Here is a 24416-nt window from a genome sequence, read left to right on the forward strand (position 1 = left end):
CTCTGCTGCCAGTCCTTTGACAGTCAGCCCCAGTGGACCCTGTGCTTGTGCCTCCAGGACCTCTGGGACACATGGGGCTGGATGCTGGGCAGCCCTGCTAGCTCACCTCCTGCACCAGGAGTTCTGAGGAATAGGCCTGGCTCTACTCGCCCCCCATGTCTCTGTTGCCCAGCACAAGCCCTCACGTAAGTGCGAGCCAGCAGGTTTCCCAGGTGAATGGATGACATGAATAATTCCTTCTTCGACTCTTCTGGGCCCCAGAGAATAAGATGAAGGTGGATGATGTGTTAGAAAATTGCCATCCCTGGCATCAGGCTGATCCAGTCAAAATTCCAGCTCCTTTGTGTAACGTCCTTCCCATCTCTCAACCTCAGCATTCCCATCTGCAAGTTGGGTGCTGCACTGCACCTCTGCTGCTGGCTCAGTATCCATTCCTTCCTTCGTCCTTAGTAACAAACATTGTTTTGCAGGAGGAGCAGTAGTTGTCTCAGCAAAGGTAAGAAGAATCCCTTTGCCAGTCTTCCTTGCAACTGGGGGCAGCCTAGAACTCCCCTGGGACCCCACCAAGCCAATGGAATGTCCGTGGGGTCTTCAGGGGGCTCTGGGAAGTCAAGCCTGGCACTGGATCCTCCTTCCTCACTCACGGCCTTGAATTTGGCAACTAGAGCCAGCCTGCTGAGAGCAGAGCTAGAGGCAGCCCCTGCCTGCCTCCAGACCCCTCACTGGATGCTGCATGACCACAAGAGGCTGAAGACTCTGTGAATTGGGGTCTTCTGTTTCTTAGAGCTGAGGGCATCCCACACAAACCCAGCAATGTCACCCCCACCAGGAGCACACAGAGTGCCTACTCTGGTGCCCTGCACGGAGCAGGTGCTGGATAAATGTGTGTCCACTCATGCCCAGGCTGGCTCACCATCCTGCTGGCCTGCACAGGTGCAAGAGAAGCAGGTGAGGCTCCATGCTGTCAGCACATGCTGTGGAACCTCTAACTGCTGCAGCCTGCCCACCAGGGCCAGCCCAGAAACCTCTAGTGTGCAGTAGCATGGGAGAGAGAGCCCCAGAGAGGGAGGGTGAGGTGCTCTGTGGGCCCAGCAGCAGTCAGTGGGGGTCAACCAGGGAAAGTTTGGCCTTGAGCTGGCCTGGCAGATGGCATGGCTTTGTCATGAGAAAATTCAGGGGAAGGGCAGTCCAGGAAGAAGGTCTGCAGGTGGGGAAGCCCAAGGCAGGACTGCATACCATCCCCAGCACATGGGGCTATGGAGGGCCCATGGGAGGGCACCTTGACAGAGTAGGTTAGGGTGGGGGCAACCGGATGGTGGGCTGCATTCTGGCTTCATTCTGTCAAATGGCATCCCCACACTTCCGCCATCTGTGTGTTTTGTCAGGGTGTCATACCACCTACGCTATTGTTTACTTCATACACACTTTCAATTCAGTTCCCTTTTATAAACCTAAACAAATGTATCTATGGATCCCGACAAGAAAGCGGAAAGGCAGTACCACTTGCCATCGGAGGAAGGTACCTGAGAACACAAGCACAATGAGCGCCTGAAACAGCCAGCGAGCCAACTTGCGATTCTGCCTGCCAAGGCTCTGGCCTGACGCCGGTTTGCTCTCTATTCAAAAGGGAGATTCACACATGTTGGAGAGGTGCGAAAGACAGGCTAGAACAAGCAGAGACTTTCTGAGTGCTGGAGTGAGCAGGCTGGGAAGAGCACTGGACAGGACTCAGCACACTGATGACATGAGGCCTGATTTAATGCAGGGCAAATGTGCAGCCCACGCAGAGCCTATGAGCAAGAAAATATCATCGGAGAATGGGTTACTGGGGCAGACAGGGTTTGATCCACGGACGGTAAATGAAGATACAAGATTTTGTTGTTGTTGTTTATAGAGTTAGGGTCTGGCTCTGTCACACAGGCTGGGGTGCAGTGGCATGATTATAGCTCGCTGCAGCCTCTACCTCTGGGGCTCAAGCGATCCTCCCACCTCAGCCTCCTGAGTACCTAGGACTATTGGTTTGTGCAACCACGCCTAGCTAACTAAAAAGTATTTTAGCGATGGGGTCTCATTCTGTTGCTCAGGCTGGTCTTGAATTCCTAGCCTCAAGCAATCTTCCTCCCTTAGCCTCCTGAGTCACTGGAGTTATAGGTATAAGGCACTGCATCCAGGAGAAGGTCCTTCTAAAAGGGAGAGGATGCTGGGGGGAGAACAGGAAGGGGTGAGAGTCAGGGCAGACCCCCCAAGGTATCTGTGTCCTTCTGCCACCTCGAAGGTGGGCTCTCCTTGCTAGCTGAGTGCAGATGGCCTTCAAGGTCTGCTCTTGCTGGGATTCTCTGTCTCCCCCAGTGGGAACTATCCAGGGTCATGGAAATGGAGTCTGAGGGGGTAAGAGAACTGCCTGACCCCAGAGCTTCTGACCCTCAGATCATGTCCATAGAAACTACTGCCCCCCAGCACCAATGGCTCTCCCAGTCTTTCCAAGGAGCATCAGGAGGTGCTTCTAGGATGAAGAGAGACAAAGGGTAGATTGGAGGGGCTGCAGCCCTGTGAGCTTAAGGATACCAGCCACATGAAAAATCCTAGAATAAACAGTTACATGCACGGTTTGAAGCCAAAAGGGCCAACCACCAGGAGTTGACAGGGGCCCACTAAGAAACATTTTGATGGAAGACCGATATCATGTGCCACAAGTAGATGGTGATCAGATAAACACGAGGAGGATGAAACAATGCCATCCACTACATATCTACCCTGGTTGCTATCTGCCTCCACTTACTGCACTTTTATGAGGCTTAAAGGAGTTTTCTTCAACGCAAAGAAAAGAGACATTTCAGAGCGTATTAGTCTATTCTCATGCCGCTAATAAAGACATACCTGAGACTGCATAATTTATAAGGGAAAGAGGTTTAATTGACTCACAGTTCTGCAGGGCTGGGGAGGCCTCAGGAAACTTACGATGGCAGAAGGGGAAGCAAACACATCCTTCTTCACATGGTGGCAGCAAGGAGAAGTGCAGAGTGAAGGCAGGAAAAGCCCCTTATGAAACCATCAGAGCTCGTGAGATCTCACTCACTATCATGAAAGCAGGATGGGGAAACTACCCCCACGATTCAATTACCTCCCACTGGGTCCCTCCCATGACACGTGGGGATTATGTGAACTACAGTTCATGATGAGATTTGGGTGGGGACACAGCCAAACCATATCACAGGGCAACAGCTGACCTCACTCGAGATTCTTACGGGCAATCAAGAACAGAACAGCACTCTCAGTTATGACTGTTTTTATGAACATTTTTTGAACATTTGTTGGTAAATTCTGGCAAATGCAATAACACAGGAAACTGAAATGGGAGGTAGGACTCTTGTAAACAGCCACGTTTATCTTAGTTTAGTACAGTTACATCCCTCTAAAAAATAGAAAACTAATTACAGTGAAGGGACTTCTGTAGGTGGCTGAATATAAGATAAATATATGCAAGTAAATAGCTTTCCTATAAATACAGCAGCCAGTTAAAAACTGTGACAGGCACAGAGATGTGCTGCTCAAAGCCCCTTCATAGAGGGACTTCTTGCTCCACCTGCTGGGAATGTAGTCAGCAGCCTTCAGATGCCAGTCTTTTCAGGGACAGCCTCAATGGGAGATGGCCACCCTGACCTTCCCAAGGGTGGCCTTCCCAAGGCTGTACACATCCAGTGACTGAGGGAAGCAAGGATGAAAGCCCAACTGGACACCTCCAACAGGGTGTTTTAGTTCCTGGGATCCTCATGGGGTCAACTAAGGTCATCAGGCCTGCCTGGCCCATGAGCTCTCTTGAACTTGAACTTGACCTCTCTCTGTCCAGTCCTGCTTCCTTCTCCTCTCCCCCATAGCATTGATTCCAAGAGTCAGCTGCCTGGAGAACCCAACATAGAATAATAATGTTATGGGGAAAATGTCCCCTTAACAATAGCAACAGAAAGTATAAAATAGCTAACAATAAAATATAAAATGAATTTCATAAAGAAAATTAAAACCAGGGGAGAGAGTCCTGCTTCAAGACAATAGGCCATCAAATGCTACAGTTGCCCTGTGATGCTTAATTTTGGTGTCAACATGACTGGGATTAGGGATACCAAGGTATCTGGTAAAGTGTTATATCTTATTTTTGGGTATATCTGTGAGGGTGTTTCCAGAAGAGATAAGCATTTGAATCAGTGAACTGAGAAAGGAAGATCTACCCTCAACAACGCTAGCAGGTACCATCCCATCCTTTGAGGGTATGGATAGAACAAAAAGACAAAGGAAAGGCAGATTCACTCCTTCTCTGTCTCTCCTTGAGCAGAGAAATCCATCTTCTTCTGCCCTCAAGCAATGTAACTCCAAGTTGTCAGGCCTTGGACTCAGACTAAATTATACCATGTCTTCCCTGGTTCTCCAGCTTGCAGATGGCATATCATGGACCTCTGAACCTCTATAATTGTGTGAGCCAATTCTCACAGTAAATCTTCTATCTATCTATCTATCTATCTATCTATCTATCTATCTATCTATCTATCATTTATCTCTCTATCCATCCATCCTGTTGGTTCTGTTTCTCTGGAGATCCTTGACCTGTGCTAAACCCTGGCCTGTGACATACCCCTCTCTGCACTAAATCCATACCAGTAAGAAAAATATTCAACAATTTAACAGAAAATTAACCATCCCACTTGTAAATAAGAAGGGGACTTCTTGGTAGACTTGAAACTGGGAGGAGTCCCCAAAAATGCACAGAATAGATGGGATTATATGGGAGAAAAAACTGCTGGCTGGACAAAGTAATGTCTGCAAATGTCAAATCAGCAAATGTCTAGAGATGCCCATGCTGTCTTCAACAAAGGGAGGAGCCCCTCCAGAGAGAGTTAACACATGAATCTTCAGGAATTTCTAAAAGCTATCGTTAAAACAAACAAACACTACACAATTACATTCAGAAAGATAAAGACTACTACTTCATCCATAAAACAAAGATGGGGGTTATGAAACAGAACTAAATAGAGATGGTGGAAATGAAATATATAACATTCCATGTAAAAGATTAATAGATTGGACACATTGCAGAACAATGCAGCACAAAGGAATAAATAGCTGGAGAGTATGGAAAAATGGGACATTGAGGTTTCAGGGACGTTTCAATATCTATCTAGTTGGGATTCCAGAATGGAATAAATAAGAAGAAATATTTTCAAAAAGTAAAACAGAACCTCTAGAACTAAAAAATAAATTAATCTTCAAATCGAAGGCACACACTGAGCAAATCACCATAAGACAAAAAACTGGCCACACTATGCTCACATTCCATTACACCAAGGATAAAGAATCAACCCTAATAGTTACCAATAAAGAATGTGGGCCATATATAAAAGAATAGTCAGATGAAATCAGCAAAATGAAGGCAAGAAGATAATAAAACAGCATCTTTAAAGTGCTGAGGCAAAGTAACTCTGGAGTTGCAATTCTATACCCAGCCACACTGTCAACAAGGACTGATGATAAGATGAAGTATTGGAATATTAAGGTATTTGTATCAGTTTATCACCCTCACAGATCTTCACTGAAAAAATTAATAAAGGAAGTTATCCAGTAATTACAAAAATACAGTAGGAAGCTGTGGAAGCCAAGAAGCAGTGGCAGGCAGAGACACACATGGAAGGCATTAAGCTTGCAGGCGTACTGATTAAAAGTAGTCTGGGATAGGCAAGAAGGGCAGAGAGGGTAAGAAGATGCCAAGAAACTGGCCTCTGCTGAGGAAGAATGACATGGATTCACACAGTAAAGGGTAGCAAATGCAAATTGATTAAATATATCTGTGGAAAGACAGAGACTGGCCTGTAAATATTAACAAAAGAAGGAGGGTATATTAGTAGCCACATAATCTAAAATAAAATTTAAGGAAATGTCATTATAAAGAGTCAAAAACAATGGATCAATCATGGTTCAGAAGGAAACACTCGAAGGATTAAGAGAAGAGCAATGAATGAAAGTCCTACTTGCAGGGATACTGGTGTTAGAGTTGGTAGCTAGGCAGACATGAGCAGGGCAGGAGAGGGCTCCCCCAGCAGGAATATCAGGCCACCATCAGGTGATGGTTAGGTGGTTGTTAAACTGTCTCTCTAAAATAATAATTGGTTGCACCAGGGAAAGGCAGTCTCCCAGTAGATAGAAAACACCTGGAGCTGGTAATCAGCAGCTTTCCGATAAGATCTCAGGAGTTGGGTGAGTGGGCTCAAACATGTGCACTAAGAGGCAAAATGGACTTTAACTGGTACATGACCCTCCTCTAGGAACACTCAACTGGTAAGGGAAAAACGCCTCAGATAAGCGTGTGCATAACTTCAGTAAACACACTGTGCAACCCCTCCCAAGTGGGCCTCTCTAAGCCCACCCCAAGGGAAGAATCAGGGGAGAAGAAACACAAACCCCAAGTCATGCCAATGTATAAAACCCCACAGCAAAGGTCGGACGAGGCACCTGAATCTCAAGTTGCCAGCCTGGCCCTCTTCCAAGTGTACTTTACTTTTTTTTGGTCCTGCTCTAAAATTTTTAAATAAATTCTCAGTCCTGCTTAAAAACTCACCTTGGTCTCTCACTCTGCCTTATGCCCCTCAGACGAATTCTCTCCATCGAGGAGGCAAGAATTGAGTTGCTGCAGACCTGTATGGATTTGCGCTGCTCATATTGGCAGGGCTAAAGGAACCAACAAGAGACGATGAGGTCCCCAGGGCCCTGCCGAGGTCTGCAGAGGAGGGAGAGAGAGTGGGAGGTGTTCCAGGGCCCAGGGACACTTGCAGCTTTAGGAGAGGGACAGTTGATTAGGAATGCAGTTGCCACCAGCCCACAGGCCTGCAGGGAGGAATTGGGCGACAGAATCAAGAACCTGAGCCCACCGTCTATCCTGCTCTCTGATTTCTTGAAAGCCAGAGCGGGCAGGAGTGTGGCAGATGCAATCTACTGAGGGAAGCTGCTGGGGCTCCAAGCAGGGCAGAAAGGTAGGCCTGGAGGGGCAAGCAGGCGGTCATCACTGAGGGGTGCGTCTCATCCTGGTGAAAGGAATGATCACCAAGAAAATATAACAAGCATAACCATCAGTGTACTCAACGACAAACTTGAAAATACACAAAGCTCAAAAGATAGCACAAGGAGAAACAGCAATCTACATCACACGTTCACAAGTAGATCACACAGAAACAGCGAGAACATCAGAAACCTCTGTGATATAATCTAACCAGTACCAATTAAAACAGTAAAGCAGGATATTACCAACTAGACAGAATTCAGGTTTCCCATGATAACACTGGAGCTGGTCTGTAGGGGTAGGGAGGTGGGAGGGCCGCAGTCACTCAGCCAATGAAAGGATTCTGAGAGAAATCCTTTCTTTGGGGAGAAAGAATACAGGTGTCGCTTAACATTAGAATTTTAAGAATATGCATGTGTTAACAATTTAAAGGTAATGACCAGATGCCGGGCATTGTGGCTCGCACCTGTAATCCCAGCATTTGGGAGGCTGAGGCAGGTGGATCACCTGAGGTCAGCAGTTCAAGCAAGACCAGTCTGGCGAACATGGTGGAACCTCCGTCTCTACAAAAAATACAAAAATTAGCTGGGGATGATGGCAGGTGTCTGTAATCCCAGCTACTTAGGAGGATGAGGCAGGAGAATTGCTTGAACCCGGGAGGTGGAGGTTGCCGTGAGCCGAGATTGCGCTATTGCACTCCAGCCTGGGTGACAGAGTGAGACTCCAGCTCAAAAATAAATAAGAAATAAATAAAGGTAATGACTATAAGAACAAAACTAAAAGATAACTTTTAAAGAAGTAGAAGGGGAAATGGAACAAAAGAAATGAAGTAATCCAATGAATGTCAGAATGGGAGAAAAAGTAGTGACAAGCATAGTAAATGGGAAAAATAAATAAGGAGAGAAGACTCTGAATGGATTATTAAAAGATTTTCAAATTGGATTAAAACATGAAATCCAGTTACAGTTTACAAGGGACACACCTAAAATGCAATAAAAGTGAAGCAAGAAAATGACAATAATATAAAAGGTACAGCAGACAAATGCTGACAAAAAGAAAGGTGTAACAAAGTTCTCTGGGAAAATATAATTGAAGGTAAAAGTATAAAAGGACGAAGAAACATAGTTAATTTTGATAAAAGGCACTTTCCATTAAGAATAGATCACCTCTACTGGCCTAAAGAAGCAGCTTCCAAATGTGTGCATGAAAGCCAACCAGAAACACAGAAGATTTAATAGCATGCAGCTCAGAAAGCAACTGACTGCTCAGAGAAACAAGGGAGACAAGACAAAAGGGTCCGAATAACACAGCGAAGCCCCTGAGGGCACATCAGTCTTTGCACACCCACACGAACTAGAGGCTCAGAGGGAAGTCAGGGCTTAAGGGTGTAACCCCCTCTCTAAAGTGGGGACAGGAACCCCACTGGAGAGAGCCCTGGTGCCAACCCCAGACCCAGGGCCAGGATGACTGGCTCCTGGCCTCTGCCAGGCCCCACCCCGACAGCAAGGGCTGAGGCAGGTCCAGGTCCAGGTCCAGGTCCAGGTCCAGCTCCCCTCACCCCAGCTGCAGCTACAGTGGCCTGTGGGCTCCTGGGAGGGGTCTGCTCCCTCCCCGGGGGCCTTGGTAGCTGGGCTGCCCCCTGCCTTTGAGGTCCCCAACCCCCTCCACCCAACTGACTCCCACTCCCTTCAAACCCTCCTGCTGGGGTCATTGTTCCCTGACTTCTGACAAGTAGGTCAATTACACACCCTGCCCCTCTCCTGGCCAGCGGGAAACACAGTGCAGTGAGTACCTTTGTTTCTGGGATTAAACAGATGGCTGGATTGATCCCACCAGCTTCTCGCCTAAGGCAGCCCTGGAGAGGTGGACCTTTGACAGGGAACCTGATCCCCTGTCTCCCTGAGTCACACCTGGTCAAAGCCCCTCCCTCCCCTACTGCGCATGCCTCCCCAACCCTTGCCTGCCCCTGGGTGGTAAATCTGGGCCCCTTCATCTCTAGGGGAGGAGTCAGCATGGGTGGAGGCCATCACTGCTTGGAGCCCACAGCAGCCCCGGTGGCCCTCGCTGTCCTAGACCATGCAAGGCTGCCTTCCGGGCACAGCACCAAGGAGGGACATGCCAGGAACATCAGGCCTTTGAGGGTGACCAGCAGATTTTGTTAGGGGAGTCAGGGTGGGGATCCTGCTTGGCACAGGGTGAGAGGGTCAACCTGCCCTGGACAGAGGAGCACAGGCCTTCCCTGCTATGGCCCTTAGCCCTGCAGCCTGTCCTCAGCTCAGTTATGCTGCCCTGGCTGTCCCCTCACCACTGCCCCAGCCTGTCATTTGGTCTATGGACCCTGGGTCAATGTGTCAGGGTGCGCAGGGGGACACTTCTGCCAGGGTGGTCTCTGGGATCCCTTTCGTGTGCCCCAACAATGCATCAGAACGTGTTGATCTGCATATCCAGTGAAATGCCAGGTACATCAGGTTTTTCTACTTTACCAAACTCAGTGATTAAAGCCAACCTTCCATTCTTTTTTAAACCCTCCCCCTCCCTCTCCCCCTCCTCCACCTCCCCTCCCCTTCCTTTCTCTTTCAAGACAGTGTCTCACTCTGTCACCCAGGCTGGAGTGCAGTGGTGTGATCTCCGCTCACTGCAGCCTCAACATTCCTGGACTCAGATGATCCTCCCACCTCAGCCTCCTGAATGATGGGACTATAGGTGCACTACCACACCTGGCTTAAACCTTCATTTTCTTTGTCAGTGACAAGGAGACCCCACATCACCCACCTGCCTGGCCCCCATGGTGGACCTGTCTGTGGACTCGCTCTCTGCCTGGGCACTTCCCTTGTCATGGGGGTCTCCTGTGTCACTGATCACTGGTGGGGGCTCCTGCCACACACCTGCCCAGCCCCCTAGGGTTGACCTGCGGCCGCCCTTTGGCCATTATCTCCGTATGGGCATCCCCCTCCAGCTGCCTCGGCACCTTCAGTTTGAGGTCCTCCAGCTTTTAGTCCCTCGTGGGAAGTCAGCACCCAGCCGCCTTGACCTCCAGGGTCTTTGCTTACCCCAGTCCTGTACTCCTCGGTCCTCCCAACTCAGCCCCTCACTCAGGCAGCTTCTTAAACTGATAATGAGAGACAGCCCCGCACCTCCAACTGTGCTTCTGGATCCTGAAGTCTGAGTCACAGTGCAGGAACTCACCTCCGTTTTTAGGGTGAGAAAGCGGATGGCTGGCCCGTGCAGGTGGGTCCTTAGGCTCTTCCTACAGAGGATGCAGCGGCAGGGAGTCCCCCCACAATGGCCCCTCAGATCCACAGGTGGAGGGGGTGGCAGGAGTCTGAGAGCAGGGGAAGAGGACAGCTCTTTTTTGGGGTGAAAACTGACGCGTTGGTGGGGCGTCCTGCTGGGGCCACAGCAGGCCGGGCTCCGTGGGGAAGGACTGCTGTGGAGCCACCGGGCGCTAGTCCTTGCAGTGCCGTCCCCTCCTCCCCCGCACCGTCTGGATCTGTCATTCACCACTCACTCAGGGAGGTGTCCCCTCCTCTGTCGACCCCACTGTCCTCTACAGCTCTTTATGGCTTCTGTCAAGCTTCGTCTTCTAGCCACTCCTTCTCCAGAGTGTTGTTCTCTAAGGGTAACTCCAGTGTGACATTTTACTTTTGAAAGGGCCTCAGGCTTGATAAAGACTTTTTACTTCTCCCAAGGAGGGCCACTGCATTTCCTTTTGGAGTCTGCTTCCCCCCAACTGCCCTTGTCTGAACAACAGCCAAAGACCCACCAGAAATCTGTTGACAGTGCACACATCCCTGACTCCCAGGCCTCAGGTAGGGGGACAGCCCAGCCGCCCTTTCCCACGGTTCCCCAGCGGCCAGGCTGAAGACCAGCTCTGCAGGGCCAGTGCTCTGCCTGGGACCCAGCCTGCAACTGGGATGGGACCCTTGTGGATGAGCCAGAGGGAGGAGTAGGGGTGGCTGTGGAGAATTCAACTAAACACTTACATTCATGCACACGCTTCTCTTTCCTTATAAATGCATTATGAGAAGCCTTGAACATGATGAAACGTAGAAAGAACAGTACAAAGAACTTGTTGCCCAAATTCCACAAGTATTAACATTTTACCATATTGCTTCCTCTCTTTCTCTCTATCTCTCTCTCCATGCACAATGCCAAACCACTGAAAACTAAATCAGAGATATTACAATACTCCGGAAGACAGCTCTAAAAAATAAGGATGTTCTTTCACATTCACATGTAGCATTATCTTAGCTGCAAAAAATGACCAATTCCATGATGTCATCTGATACTTATTTACTCCATATTCAAGTTCTCATAACTGTCCTCAGAAAATATTTTACAGCTTTGTAAACACTAGGGTCAATCAATAATGATGCATTACAGTTGTTTGTTTTGTCTATTGACTATTTTATTAAAAAGTAAGATATACATTCTTGATCCTCTTTTAGATTATATAAATGTATTTCCCTTTACCTCCTTCTGCAGAACAGCATATAAACCTTAACAGTAAAGCTCAATGATTTTTTAATTGAAATATAATTCACATACCACAAAATTTACCCTTTTAAAGTGTACAATTCAGTTGTTTTCAGAATATTCACACATTTGTGCAACCATCACCATTATCTAATTCCAGAATGTTTTCATCACTCCAAAAAAAATCCCATACTCATTAGCAGGCACACCCCCTTCCCCCTCCCCCAGCCCTTGGCAACCTCTAATTTACTTTCTGTTTCTATGAATTTGCCTATTCTGGACATTTCATATCAATGCTTGACTTCTTTCACTTAGTTTTTTTTGTTGTTGTTTGTTTTTGTTTTTGTTTTTTGAGCTGGAGTCTCACACTGTGGCCCAGGCTGGAGTGCAGAGGCACAATCTTGGCTCATTGCAATCTCTGCCTCTCAGGCTCAAGCAATTGTCCTGCCTCAGCGTCCCGAGTAGCTGGGATCACAGGCGTGTGTCACCACACCCAGCTAATTTTTGTTTTTTCAGTAGACCAGACTGGTCTCAGACTCCTGACCTCAAATGATCGATCCACCTCAGCCTCCCAAAGTGCTGGGATTATAGGTGTGAGCTACCACACAAGCTTCACTTAGGATAATATTTATAAGTTTTGTCTATGTTGTAGCATGCCTCAGATTTCATTGGTTTGTATGGTGACATATGTCATGGTATGGATAGACCACATTTTGTCTATTCACTTGTCAACTGATGAACATTTGGGTAGTTTCTGCTTTTTGGCTACTATGACTAATGCTGCTGTGAATATTCATGGACAAGGTTTTTGTGTGGACATGTGTTTTCTTTTGGATATAGACTTAGGAGTAGAAGTGCTGGGTTACATGGTAACTCTATTTAATTCTTTCAGGAAATGCCATACATTCCCACCAGCAAGGTATGAAGGTTCCACTTTCTCCACATCCTTGGCAGCACTAGTAATTGTCTTTTTATTATATCCATCCTAAGTGGGTGTGAAGTGGCATCTCATTGTGATTTTGATTTGCTGTCCCCCAAGGACTAATAATGTTGAGCATCTTTTCATGTGTTTATTGGCCATTTGTTTATGGTCCTTGGAGAAATGTCTATTCAAATATTTTGCCCATTATTAAACTGCGTTATTTGCCTTTCATTGTTGAGTTGTGAGGCTTTTAAAAAATAAATTCTAGATGCATGTCCTGTATCAAATATGATTTACAAGTATGTCCTTCCATTCTACAGATCTTTTAATTTTCTTGATAATGTCCCTTGAAGTGCAACAAAATTTAATTTGGTGAAGTCCAGTTTATCGATTTGATCTTTGCTTGCTTGTACTTTAGGTGTCATTTCTAGGAAACCGTTGCCTAATCCAAGTCATGAAGATTTACATCTACAAATTCTTCTGATAGTTTTAGGTTTCCCATGTAGGCCATTGATCCATTTTGAATTAATTTTTCTGGGTAGGCATGAGGTAGGGTCCAATTCCATTCTTGTGCATGTGTGTATCCAGTTAACCTGGCACCATTTGCTGAGAAGACAGTGCTTTCCCCCATCAAACAGTCCCAGCACCCTTGATGAAAATCAATTGACCATAAATGTATGGACTTCCTTGTAGATTTACAATTCTGTTCCATTGATCTATACGTCTCTCCTAGGTCAGCACCACATAGTCTTGATTACTGTAGCTTTGTAGTAAGTTTTGAAATTGGGAAATGAATCCTCTAATTTTGTTCTTCTTTTTCAAGATGGTTTTGTATATTCTGGGTCTCTTGCATTTCCATATGAATTTTAGGATCAGCTTGTCAATTTATGCAAAAAGCCAGCTGGGATTTTGACAGTTACATTGAACTTGTAGATCAGTTTAAAAAGTATTGCCATCTTAACAATATTGTCTTCTAATCTGTGAATATGGGATGTCTTTCCATTTATTCTGATCTTCTTTAATTTCTTTCAATGATATTTTGTAGTTTGCAGTTACAAGTCTGACACTTTTTTGTTAAATTTATTCTTAAATATTTCATTCCTTTTGATGCTACTGTACTTGGAATTATTTCTTAATTTTATGTTTTGATTTTTTTATTACTAGTAGGTAGAAATACAATATAATTTTTAATATTTTGATCTGCATCCTGCAATCTTACTGAACTCATTTATGAGCTCTCACAGGGTTTGTTTGTTTGTTTGGTTGGTTGGTTGGTTTTCCTGGTAGATTCCTTAGGATTTTCTATATACATAATCATGTCACCTGCAAATAGAGATAGTTTTACTTCTTCCTTTCCAATCTGGATCCTTTTATTTCTTCTTGCCTAATTTCTTTGGCTAGTACCTCCAGTACAACCTTGAATAGAATTGGTAAGAGTAGACATTCTTGTCTTATTCTTTCTTTTAGGGAGAAAATATGGTGTCAGCTGTGAGGGTGCTGTTTGTTTGTTTTTATAGATTTCCTTTATCAAGTTGAGAAAGTTCCTTTGTATTCCTAGCTAGTTGGGTGTTTTGTCATGAAAGGGTGTTGAATTTTTGTCAAATGATTTTTTCTGTATTTATGGAGATGATCATGTGTTTTTTGACCTGTATTCTATTTATACAATATATTATACTAACTGATTTTCAAATGTTGAGCCAACTTTGCATTTTGGAGATAAATCCCACTTGATCTTGTATAATTCTGTGTATATGTTGTTGGACTTGATTTGCTAGTATTTTCTTGAGAATTTTCAAGAGTTACTGGTTTGCAGTTTTCTTGTGATGTTTTTATCTGGCTTTGGTATTAGGGTAATGCTGGTATCATAGGATGAGTTGGAAAATCTTCCCTTCTCTTCTATTTTTAGGAAGAATTTGAGGTTTGGTGTTAATTCTTTAAACACCTGGTAGAATTTACCAGTGAAAACTATCTGGTCCTGGGCTTTTCTTTGTTGAGAAGTTTTTGATCACTGATTTAATCTCTTTATTGCTATAAGTCTATTCAGATTTTCTGTTTCTTCATGGGTCAGTTTTGGTAGTTTGTGTCTTTCTAGAATTTTTTCTGTTTTTATCTAGCTGGTCTAATTGGTTGGTTTACCATTGTTCTTAGTATTTTCTTATAATCCTTTTTATTTCTGTAAGTTTGGTAGTAATGTCCCCTCTTTGATTCTTGATTTTAGTAATTTGAGTCTTCTCTCTTTTATTCTTGGTCAATCTGGCTTAAACATTTGTCAATTTTGTGGCCTTCTCCAAGAACTATGTTATGGTTTCACTGATTTCTCTCTATTGCTTTTCCATTTTCTATTTCATTTATTTCCACTTTAGTTTTTATTATTTACTTCCTTGTTCTTGCTCTGGGTTTGGTTTGCTCTTTTTCTAGATTCTTAAGGTTGAAGGTCCGGGTATTGATTTGAGCTTTCTTCTTTTTTTAACCTAGGCATTTACAGGTATAAATTCCCTCTGAACACTGCTTTCACTGTAACCCATATGTTTTGGTATGTTGCATATTTGTTTTCATTCATCTCAAAGTCTTTTCTAATTTTCCTGTGATTTCTCATTGACCCATTGGCTATTTAGGAATGTGTTATTGATTATAATCTGTCTAGGTATGGACCTCTCAGTTTATCCTACTTGGAATTCATTAAAGTTCTTGGATGTGGGGATTGTTTTTCATCCGATTTGTCAAGTTTTCAGCCACTATTTTTAAAAATATTCTTTCTGCTCCTTTTTCTCTTTCCTCCCTCTCTAGGACTCCCATATGTCAATGAATTTTTATTGTAATTTTATCTATGTAAACATATGTAACTATCAAGATATAAATCACCCCTAGCCCCCAGAAGCTTCCCAGGGAACCCTTCCCATCAATCCACACCACCCCCTGGCCCTGGAGGGTGACTTCTAACATTTATCATTATAGATTATTGCTATAGATTATTTTTGCCTATTTTTGAATGTTATACAACTTAAACCACACAGAATGAACTCCTTTATGTCTGGCTTATTTAGCTCAACATTATGTTTGTGAGATTCATGTCTCTTATGACATGGAGCAACAGAACATTTGTTTTTATTGCTGTGTATCATTCTGTTGTATGAACATGTCACACTTTTGTTGATGAATATTTGGATTGTTCCCAATTTTACCTGTTATGAATAAAATTGCTATAAACACTCTTGTACATATATTTTGTGGACTCATGCAGTTATTTTTTCATATATATGTGTGTGTATATATATATATATATATAACACCTAGGAGTGTAAATTTTGGATTATAGGGTACTGCTAGTTTTCCAAAGTATTATTCCAATTTAAAGTCTCACTATCAACTTTTGAGGGTTCCAGTTCCTTCACATGCTTCTCAGCACTGAATAATGTCAATTTAAGTTTTAAAAAAATTTAATCAATTAATTAATTAGAGACAGGATCTCACTTGGTCACCCAGGCTGGAGTGCAGTGATTCTATCATAGCTCACCACAGCCTTGGCTCCCACCTCAGCCTCCCGAGTAGCTGTGACCACTGATTTGTGAGCTGTGACCATTGATTTGTAGAAGCTTTTAATATATTCTGTATATGTATCTTTGGTTGGATACATGTATTACAAACATCTTCCTCTGGTCTGTAGCTTGTCTTTTCATTCTCTTTTTGGTATCTTCTTATAAATATCTTTTAATTTTAATGGAGTAAAATTCATCAATCTTTTCCTTTATGGTTACCTTTTTTGTTCATTATTTAAGTAACTTTTGCCTGTCTCAAAGTTATAAAGTTATGCCTTTTTGAAACCTTTTATTTAAAGTAATTTTAGATTTACAGAAAAGTTGTAAAAAAAATACAGAGAATTTATGTATACTCTTCATCCAGCTTTCTCTAATTTTACTATCTTACATAACCATAGTACAGTTATCAGAATAATGAAAATATTCTTATTTTTCTTTTAGAAGCTTTATTATTTTGTCTTGTATTATTTTAAAAGTAAAATCAAGTCTATGACCCACATCAAATTAATTTTGCCTATGATGTGATACATGAGGGGATGAGATCTATTTATTTTTGATATGGATATTCATGTGCTCCAGCAACATTCATTGAGAAGCACTTCATTTAGATACTGAATCATTGGCCCCTTTGTTGAAAATTATGTGTGGGTCTGTTCATGGACTCTTTATTTTATTTCATTAATCTATTTGGCTATTGCTAACTTATTTGTTGTAGCTTTACAGTAGATCTTAAAATCTGGAAGTGTAAGTCCTCCACTTTATTCTTCTACAAGATTTCTTGGGTATTTCTGGCTTACTCTCATTATAAGTGTCAGAAACAGATTTTCTTTGGTGAAACCAGTGAATCATTAATCAACTTCATGAATGTTAGAGGTGATTAAAACTGAAGAAATAAATTAATCTTCAAATTGAAAGGTCATACCAAGTGTGTAGCAGAACAAACCACCACATAATAAAAACAAATCATAATTACATTCCAAGGACATGTCAAAATATGAAAGGATGAAGAAAAATTTATATTAGTTGCATGGGAAAAGAAACTATTTATAAAGAAAGATTCTGATAAAAATTACAGTTCTCAGCAACAAAAGAGAGGCAATAGGTTAATTACACATTATTTTCAAAGTGCTAAGATCAAGTAACTCTGAACCTAGAATTCTATACCCAGCCAAATTGTCAATCAAAATTGAGAATGAACTATGTTTTTGCATATAAAAACTTTCCAAATTTTCCTATGTACAGATCCTCATAGAGTGACTAACAATACAAATTATAGAATTATATGGATTATATATTATAGAAATATAGAATCAAAATTTTAAAGGAAATTAAGAAAGAAATTGTGTAAGTCAAAATGCAACAGTGAACACAGTCATTAGTGAAAGCTGTTAGTAAGTCTAAATAAGTATGGGTTAAAAAATGATATAACAAGATCAAGGTAATATTCCCAACATTAATATAGGATGTTAATATAGGGGAAATATGAAAGGATAATTTTTAAATGGTGCTAAGAATATTGTATTCATGTAGGGAGAATATAGCTATTGATTCGCTAATTTAAGGAAAACAAATATGAATGAAGTAAAGTTATTTATTGAAAGATAAGTACTGACCAGGCCCCTTGGCTCATGTCTGCAATCCCAGCACTTTGGGAGGCCGAGGTGGGAGGATTGCTTGCACCCAGGAGTTTGAGGCTGCAGTGAACTATGATTGTTCCACTGCACTCCAGCTGGGGCAACAGAGGGAAACCCTGTCTCAAACAAACAAATTTTAAAAAAGATGAATACTGACAGTAATGCGAACAACTCAACAAAAACCATGTATGGTAAGGGTGGTCTCAGACAAAATATGATTCAAGGCAAGAACCATTCTGAAGAACCAAGGAAAGTGTACTGGGCAAGTTTCCCGTGTGGAACATTCAAGTGGTTAATTGAAGAACACTGAATGTTAATGCATGGACTATTTTCAGAGGCCTGGGAAAAGGTAAGGAAAGCAAGAAGGAATGTCAAAGTCTGTGGACAATAAGGGGTCATGACCATTCTGGGCTGAACGGCAGGGAAGGCGCAATGTCATCAGCACCCAGAGGCAGCTGGGGCTCTCAGAGAGAAGTGACTGCTGCTGGTCATCTGGGACAATCAGTTGTGTTGTATACATTTTATAATGTCTACTTTGGGGCTTCTTGTGACCTTCTGGATGAGCAACTGGATTTTCTGGGTCCTGTTGATTGCATTAACGTGGGTATCCCCAGGTGGTGTGAGGATGAAATGAGCAAATGCGTGAGAGGTGCTCAGAACAGAACCTAGCACAGAGGAAGCTCCCCTTAAACGTTAGGGTATAGGGGTACTGGGAGCTGCATACCCGAATGACCGCACTCAAAGGAGCATGCACATTCAGAACATTTGACTTCTCTTCCTGTGGGATGGCCCAGTTGTTTAAGTTTCGGACCCAGCAAACGCAGGATCTGCCCCAGCTGAGCACACTACTCTGCTTCTGATGAAAACTGCAATGGCTCGCGTTGCTCCCGGGACAGAGACCAACTTCTTTTGCCCCATCCACAAGGCCTTGGAAGGCGGAAGGCCTCCCCTCTGGCCCTGTGGGCCTCCTGTCTCCTCCCTCGTCAGCTCCACTCCCCCAGCACTGCTGGGGCCCATCCAGCGTGCAGACTCCACCGAAAGCTACCGCCTGCAGGACTCCTCCCCAATGCCTCCCATCTGAGAGGGGAACGTCTTCATACCCTGGTAACACCTCTGCGCTGTTGGCGTAGCCCTCAATACAACTGAGTTCCACCTCATTTCTGGGATAAGCAGCTGACCCAATCAACCCCACCGGCGTCTACACCTCGGAAACTGATTGAGTCCTGGGACCTCTTCTGACCACCACCAGGAGCCCAGGCCCCGCCCCGCGGCTGCGGGCATTCCCGTAAAAGCCCGGCGGACTGCGCTCCTGGGCCGCTTGGAATCTGGGGCCTCCAGTGGTCTCCTGCCTCCACCTGGACCGGGGACAGTAACGCCTAGGGAGCCCCAAGACCTCTTGAGAGAGCATTTCAGCTCTGTTGACAAACCTCAACCACTTGAGGGACTTCGCTGGAAAGAAACGTTCTAGAAAGACCAAGTGGGTAAGTAGCGAGAAAGAACAAAGTTAGCCTTATGGGATGGCTGAGGGGGTGGGGCGAGGGCCTGAGGACCTTCTCTGACACCATCCTCTCCGCACTCTCCCACCCAACTCCTGGCATCTCCCCTCTCCTCCTTCCCGCCCCTTCCCTGCTTCTCTTGCAGTTCAGCAGGCCTGAAAGTGTCCGCGTCGCACCCCACCCTATGAGACAGCTCTCTCCAGCCTGTTCCCTCAGCCTCAGCCTCTCCCCTAAAAGCCAAGCCCAGGACCCTCCTGCCTGCCCCCTCGCAGAATCATCCCTCCACCCGCTGCAGCTGCGAGGTGTGGGTAGAGGCCCAGATTAATGTGTTCTCTGTTCTGCCCAGCTCCCAGGCCCACCCTAGGGGACCCAGATGAAAGCAGTCTGGCTTCTTCGGACAAGGAAATCGGGTTTTGAATTTGATAACTGTTTACTCTTTACTTACTAAAGAGTAAACAACAAACCCAGCATGTTTTTCTCCATATCCTTTGAAAAGCCAGTATAGGGCTTTATTCTTTATCAAATTAATTGTAAAAATCAAAGTTCCATTTTTGTAATTTGATTTTTTTAAAAACATGGTGAAGTGGAACATTTTTACATGATTTTGTATAGCTTATTCTGTGGCTTGCTTGTGGTTGCCCTTGGGCGAGATTGTTGATAAGGTCTTATTTACCTGCCGTGGACTAGCAAGAGCTGTCTGTATCTGACATATGATTAGCTCTGGTCTGCCACATGTTGGAGATATCACCCTCTATTTTGTGGTTTGTCTTTTGATTTTGAACATGATAATTTTGTGGCATTTTTTTTAACCAGATATTCAATTTTTAAATAGCCAGTTTTATCTGCCTGTATTTTCTTGTCTTGGTATCATGCACAAAGGGCCTTCTCCACCATATTAAGTTTTTGAGAAGCCAACTAGGCATTTGTGCATGTTAACTCTTGCAGGGGTGTCCAATCTTTTGACTTCCCTGGGCCACACTGGAAGAATTGTCTTGGGCCACACATAAAATACACTGACACTAAAGATAGCTGAAGAACTAAAAAAAAAAAAATCATTAAAAAATCCCGTAATGTTTTAAGTTTACGAATTTGTGTTGGGCCATATTCAAAGCCGTCCTGTGCCACAGGTTGGACTAGCTTGCTTTAGAGGATGATCTGAACTTGCAAGGATACGCGTATCACAGGCCAGAAGTACATACGATGTAGTGTGTTTTTCCACAACTGATTTTCCATCTAGAGGCTACCTTTGGGCAGTTGAGGAAGAGGGATTTCCTCCTCAGTATGGGTAACCTTGGGCACTTGAGACTTTCTCAGTGCATTTCGGTTTCCTCCTGCCCCCTTTTCCAGGAGTTGGCTCCTGCAGTCTGGGGCCAGGGTGTCTTTGCCTCAAATTTCTGGGTGGGCCATTTGGTCAGTGGTCCACATCTATCCTACGGGCATCTCAGCTGGGCCTCGTCCTACTGGTCCTCAGCTTCTGTCCCTGCAGGCATCTATGAAACACTAAGCTCCTTTCTTGTCACTGGCTGTCATTGTGTGTCCTTCAGGTCCCTCAAGAAGATTCTCCCTGGGGCTACTGGCCTGTCCTCCACCCCAGGTCCTCTGCCCATTCGGGAGGAAATGAATGCTTCTTCAGCCACACAGGGCCCTCTGCCCTGACCTTGCCCAAGCTTCCATCTCAGAGCATCAGGCCACACCTGAGCACCTCCCATGGTCCAGGACCCCAGCCAGGAGAAAGAGCGCTGGTGCTCTCTTCCCTTAAACCTGTCCTCCCGCGCTGTGGCAGAGAGGAGGGGGAGCGCCACTGTCAGATCTCCAGTTTCCGCTGTAACTGTGTTTTGCCTGGGTGGAGGAGAGAAGAGATACACCAGACCCACTCAGCCCACACACACCTAACTATCCGGGAGTGGGTCCTTGGCACACCCCAGTTGCTCAAGACAGAAACTTGAACATCTGCCTGGCACCTTCCTCTCCTTCTCCTTACATCCATTTCTCTTCCTTTCCCGGGCCGGTTTCTTCCATCTGTGGTCCACCCTCTGATCTAGAGAGGCTCCTGAAACACAAAGCTGGTAGAGCAGCTTCTCAAAGCCTCCCTGCCATGCTCGCCCTGAGAGTTCTGGCAGGCACTCCGGGGCACCTTCGTGATCTGACTTCTTGTCTCTGCCCCCAGGAAGTCCCTCCCTGCCCTCACTTGTACCCTAAAAGGTTTCCCAGTGTCCTCATCTGTTCAGCTCCTGACTCCAATGGGCAGCCTCCCTCTAGGCTCTGCCAAAAGGACTCTGGAGGCACCTGGCTGGTTTCTTTCTCATACAGCGTCCTCTTGTTCACCTGACTGGAGGTTGTGGGGTGTTTCCAGTCAGCTGTGCCTCAGTTTCTTCCATTCCATGCTGCCCCTGACCCCAGCCCTCAGGACCCCAGGGGTCCTGACCGCACCAGCCTCCGCTCCTTGATGCTGGGGCTGGGGGTGTCCTCTCCTGGCCACAGGACCTCTCCACCGTCTCTCTGTGCCACATCCTTGTCACCTAAGACAGTCAAAGCATGTACTGCGCATCAGTTCTTATTTCAGAAACAGCTCCAAATTTCAAGGAGATTCCTCTGGGGGAAGCTTCGTTTTGGGGAAAAACACCTGGTGCTACCTGATGTGCCCTCTCCTGGATACTGGGCCTTTGATCATCTCTTCACTTCCTTCTCTTCCTTTCCATCATGTCCTCACTGTGTCAGGTGTGGGTGCTGAATATGCTGTTCACAACATTCCAGAACACTCCAGGAGAAACCTGACAGGCCTTGTGTTCAGACACTGCATCCTTTGGAGGAAATGTTTTGGGAGGTCCTGCTTTGTGGGGCAAGCATCTGTCAAGGATGGAGTGCTCCGGGACCTGTCTGCCCCTTCAGCAGCCCCTGCACTGGGGTGGCCCCTGTGGATTTCTGGCTTTGCTGTTCCTTCATCTGTCAGCTTAGGGGCTTTGCTGAATCTTTAACTCTCCCTCCAGCAGGTCTCCAACAGACTTGGCCATCCGTACTCTCCAGTCTTTGGTCTCTGTGACTTGCATAGAGGGAAGCATGAGGAACTGAATTTGGAACTTGTTTTGATGTCCCTAGAAAATGCCTCACATGGCTGCTGTGCACCCCTCCCACTGCAGGGGCCACTCGTTCCTACCCAGGACACCTTGCTCCCCATCCTCCCTGGAGATGCCTTGATCCTGGCTCTTCTGTCACCTCACCCCCAGCTGTCCCCCTCCTCCCATCCCCTCCTGTGCGACCTGGTCTCCCTGCCCTCTGACTGGCTGTCTGCTCACCCCACAGATACCAGGAGCCCCGTGGGGTGCGTGTGGCCTCAGCTTGCAGAGGAGTGCACTTGCCAGACATTTCGGGGCTTTGAAGAGCACAGCTCATCTAAGATGGGCACAGGTGCATCAGAGAAACAAGCAAAGCAGAAGGTCCACCCTGCCTTCGAGGCCTCCGAGGAAGCCCACGGGACTCTGGCAGCCTCAACCCCCTGGGTGGCCATGGGCTCTGCCTATGGTTCCTGTACCTGCTTGGGAGCCCAGCCTGTAACTGACCTGGCCCTCTGGCCTGTCATCTACTCCTGCATGGGATTTTCCCCACAAGCTTACCCAGCCTTCTGGGCTTACCCGTGGGTGCTCTATGGTGGGTATCTCTGGATGGGTTATCCCCCTCCAGCTGCCTTGGTGCCTTCAGTGTGGCTGTATTGGAGGGGCGCCTCCAGCTTTGACCCCCTCATAGGAAGTCCGTACCTGGCTGCCTTGGCCCCCAACCTATTTCCTTTCCCCATGAAATTCCCACCCACCTACTCCTTGGCTTCTCCCACTCTGGGCGGGGCCACCTCAAGCCACTGTCCCCAGGTGGGATGCTGGACTCCAGCCAGCTCAGCCCCCAGGGCTGCCGTAGAGGGGCCATCCAGAGGAGCTCCCTACTTGAAGACATGCAAAGCCCCTCCCTCAGAATGGGCCTCCAGGTTCGGTATTTGGGCACCTTTGCCCTGCTGCAGTTCAGAGCTCCGCCCTCTGCCCCCTTCCCCCATTGAAGATTCTCAGCTGGACCCCGGCTGCTCCCGCTCCTCCTCCCGGTCACCCTGCAGGGCCCGCCGCCGCCTCTTTGAGTGCTAATCAGCCCTCTAGACCCAGACCCACCCAACAATCAGAGACATGTCTGGTGGAGCCCAGCCAGCTGTGGACTTTAAGTTTTTGGAAGAGTCTCAGATGTAGGTTGTTTACTATTCCTCAGTACAGAGTACACCTCCTGGACTCATGCAAGGCCCCTCTATTTGCTATTTCTCTTTACTTTCTTGTTTTTCTGTTTGCCCTTCAACCCTGATACTGGCACCTTTTCTCCTCCCCAGACTGTCCTGGGCCCGCCCTCTAGTAGATTTGCTGTAAGTCCTCAAACATGCATGCATGCAACCTTGTAAAATGAGCTTATTTAAGCTCAATCCAACCTGTAGAAGCGCTCAGTTAGAATAGGCCTCCAGGTTTGGTATTTGGGCACCTGTGCCACCCTCCAGCCCAGGACTCTCTCTGCCCCTCCTCAGCAAAGACCCTCAGCAGGATCCCCGCATCCCTGGCCACCCTGTGGGGCCTGCTGCTGTCTCTTCCAGCATTGGTGTGTCCTCCAGGGAACCACACACTCAAGCACTTTGGAACCCATGGAATCCAGTGAGCACGTGCTGTGGGCTCTGCCTAGAAGCTTCCAAAACCTGTTTGTTCCAGTGGACACAGAGTAGGAAATGCTGACTCGTTCAGAGCGCTAGTGCTCTTGGGTCCTTGCGGGTGTGCTCTTCTCACTCCTCACCCCATCAGCACCTTCTGGGGTAATGCACACACCAGTAAAATGTACAGTGCATGCTTTTAAAAAATTTTAAATAAATGATACTATGCTATAAATCATGTTTTCTCCAATTTTTCATTCATTAGTTTAAGACCTAGCCATATCTGTATATATGTATAGTGTATTTTGCTTATTCAAATTTATTAGCATGTTTTCCATACTATTTCTTGCTGTATTTCTTGTTATGTGCTGTAGTCCATTTTTCTTTAAAATTTTATTGTGTATATTTGAGGTTTACAACATGATGTTATGGGATACATACAGGTAGTAAAATGGTTACCATAGTGAAGCCGACTAACATCTGTCATCTCACAGCTACTTTTTTTTGGTGACAAGAGGAGCTAAAATCTACTTATTTGACAAAAACCCCTAGTACAATGCCATTTCATTAGCTTTATTCCTCATGCTGTACCTTAGAACTCTAGGCTTGCTCAGCCTATGTATATTTAGTATCCTTTGACTTACATATCC

At 45.6% G+C, this 24416-nt stretch overlaps 1 protein-coding gene across 1 annotated transcript; it reads left to right on the plus strand.

The window, feature by feature from the left end:
• Positions 1-18943: 18943 nt before the first annotated feature.
• PRR23E (PRR23 family member E) lies at positions 18944-24001 on the plus strand. Its single transcript, XM_003815240.5, has 2 exons — positions 18944-19088; positions 22404-24001. The coding sequence occupies exon 2, from the start codon at positions 22499-22501 to the stop codon at positions 23225-23227; it is 729 nt and encodes a 242-aa protein (XP_003815288.1). The 5' UTR covers positions 18944-19088; positions 22404-22498; the 3' UTR covers positions 23228-24001.
• The last annotated feature ends 415 nt before the right edge of the window (positions 24002-24416 follow it).

Source organism: Pan paniscus, chromosome 2 (assembly GCF_029289425.2).
Source record: "Pan paniscus chromosome 2, NHGRI_mPanPan1-v2.0_pri, whole genome shotgun sequence".
Taxonomy (NCBI): domain Eukaryota; kingdom Metazoa; phylum Chordata; class Mammalia; order Primates; family Hominidae; genus Pan; species Pan paniscus.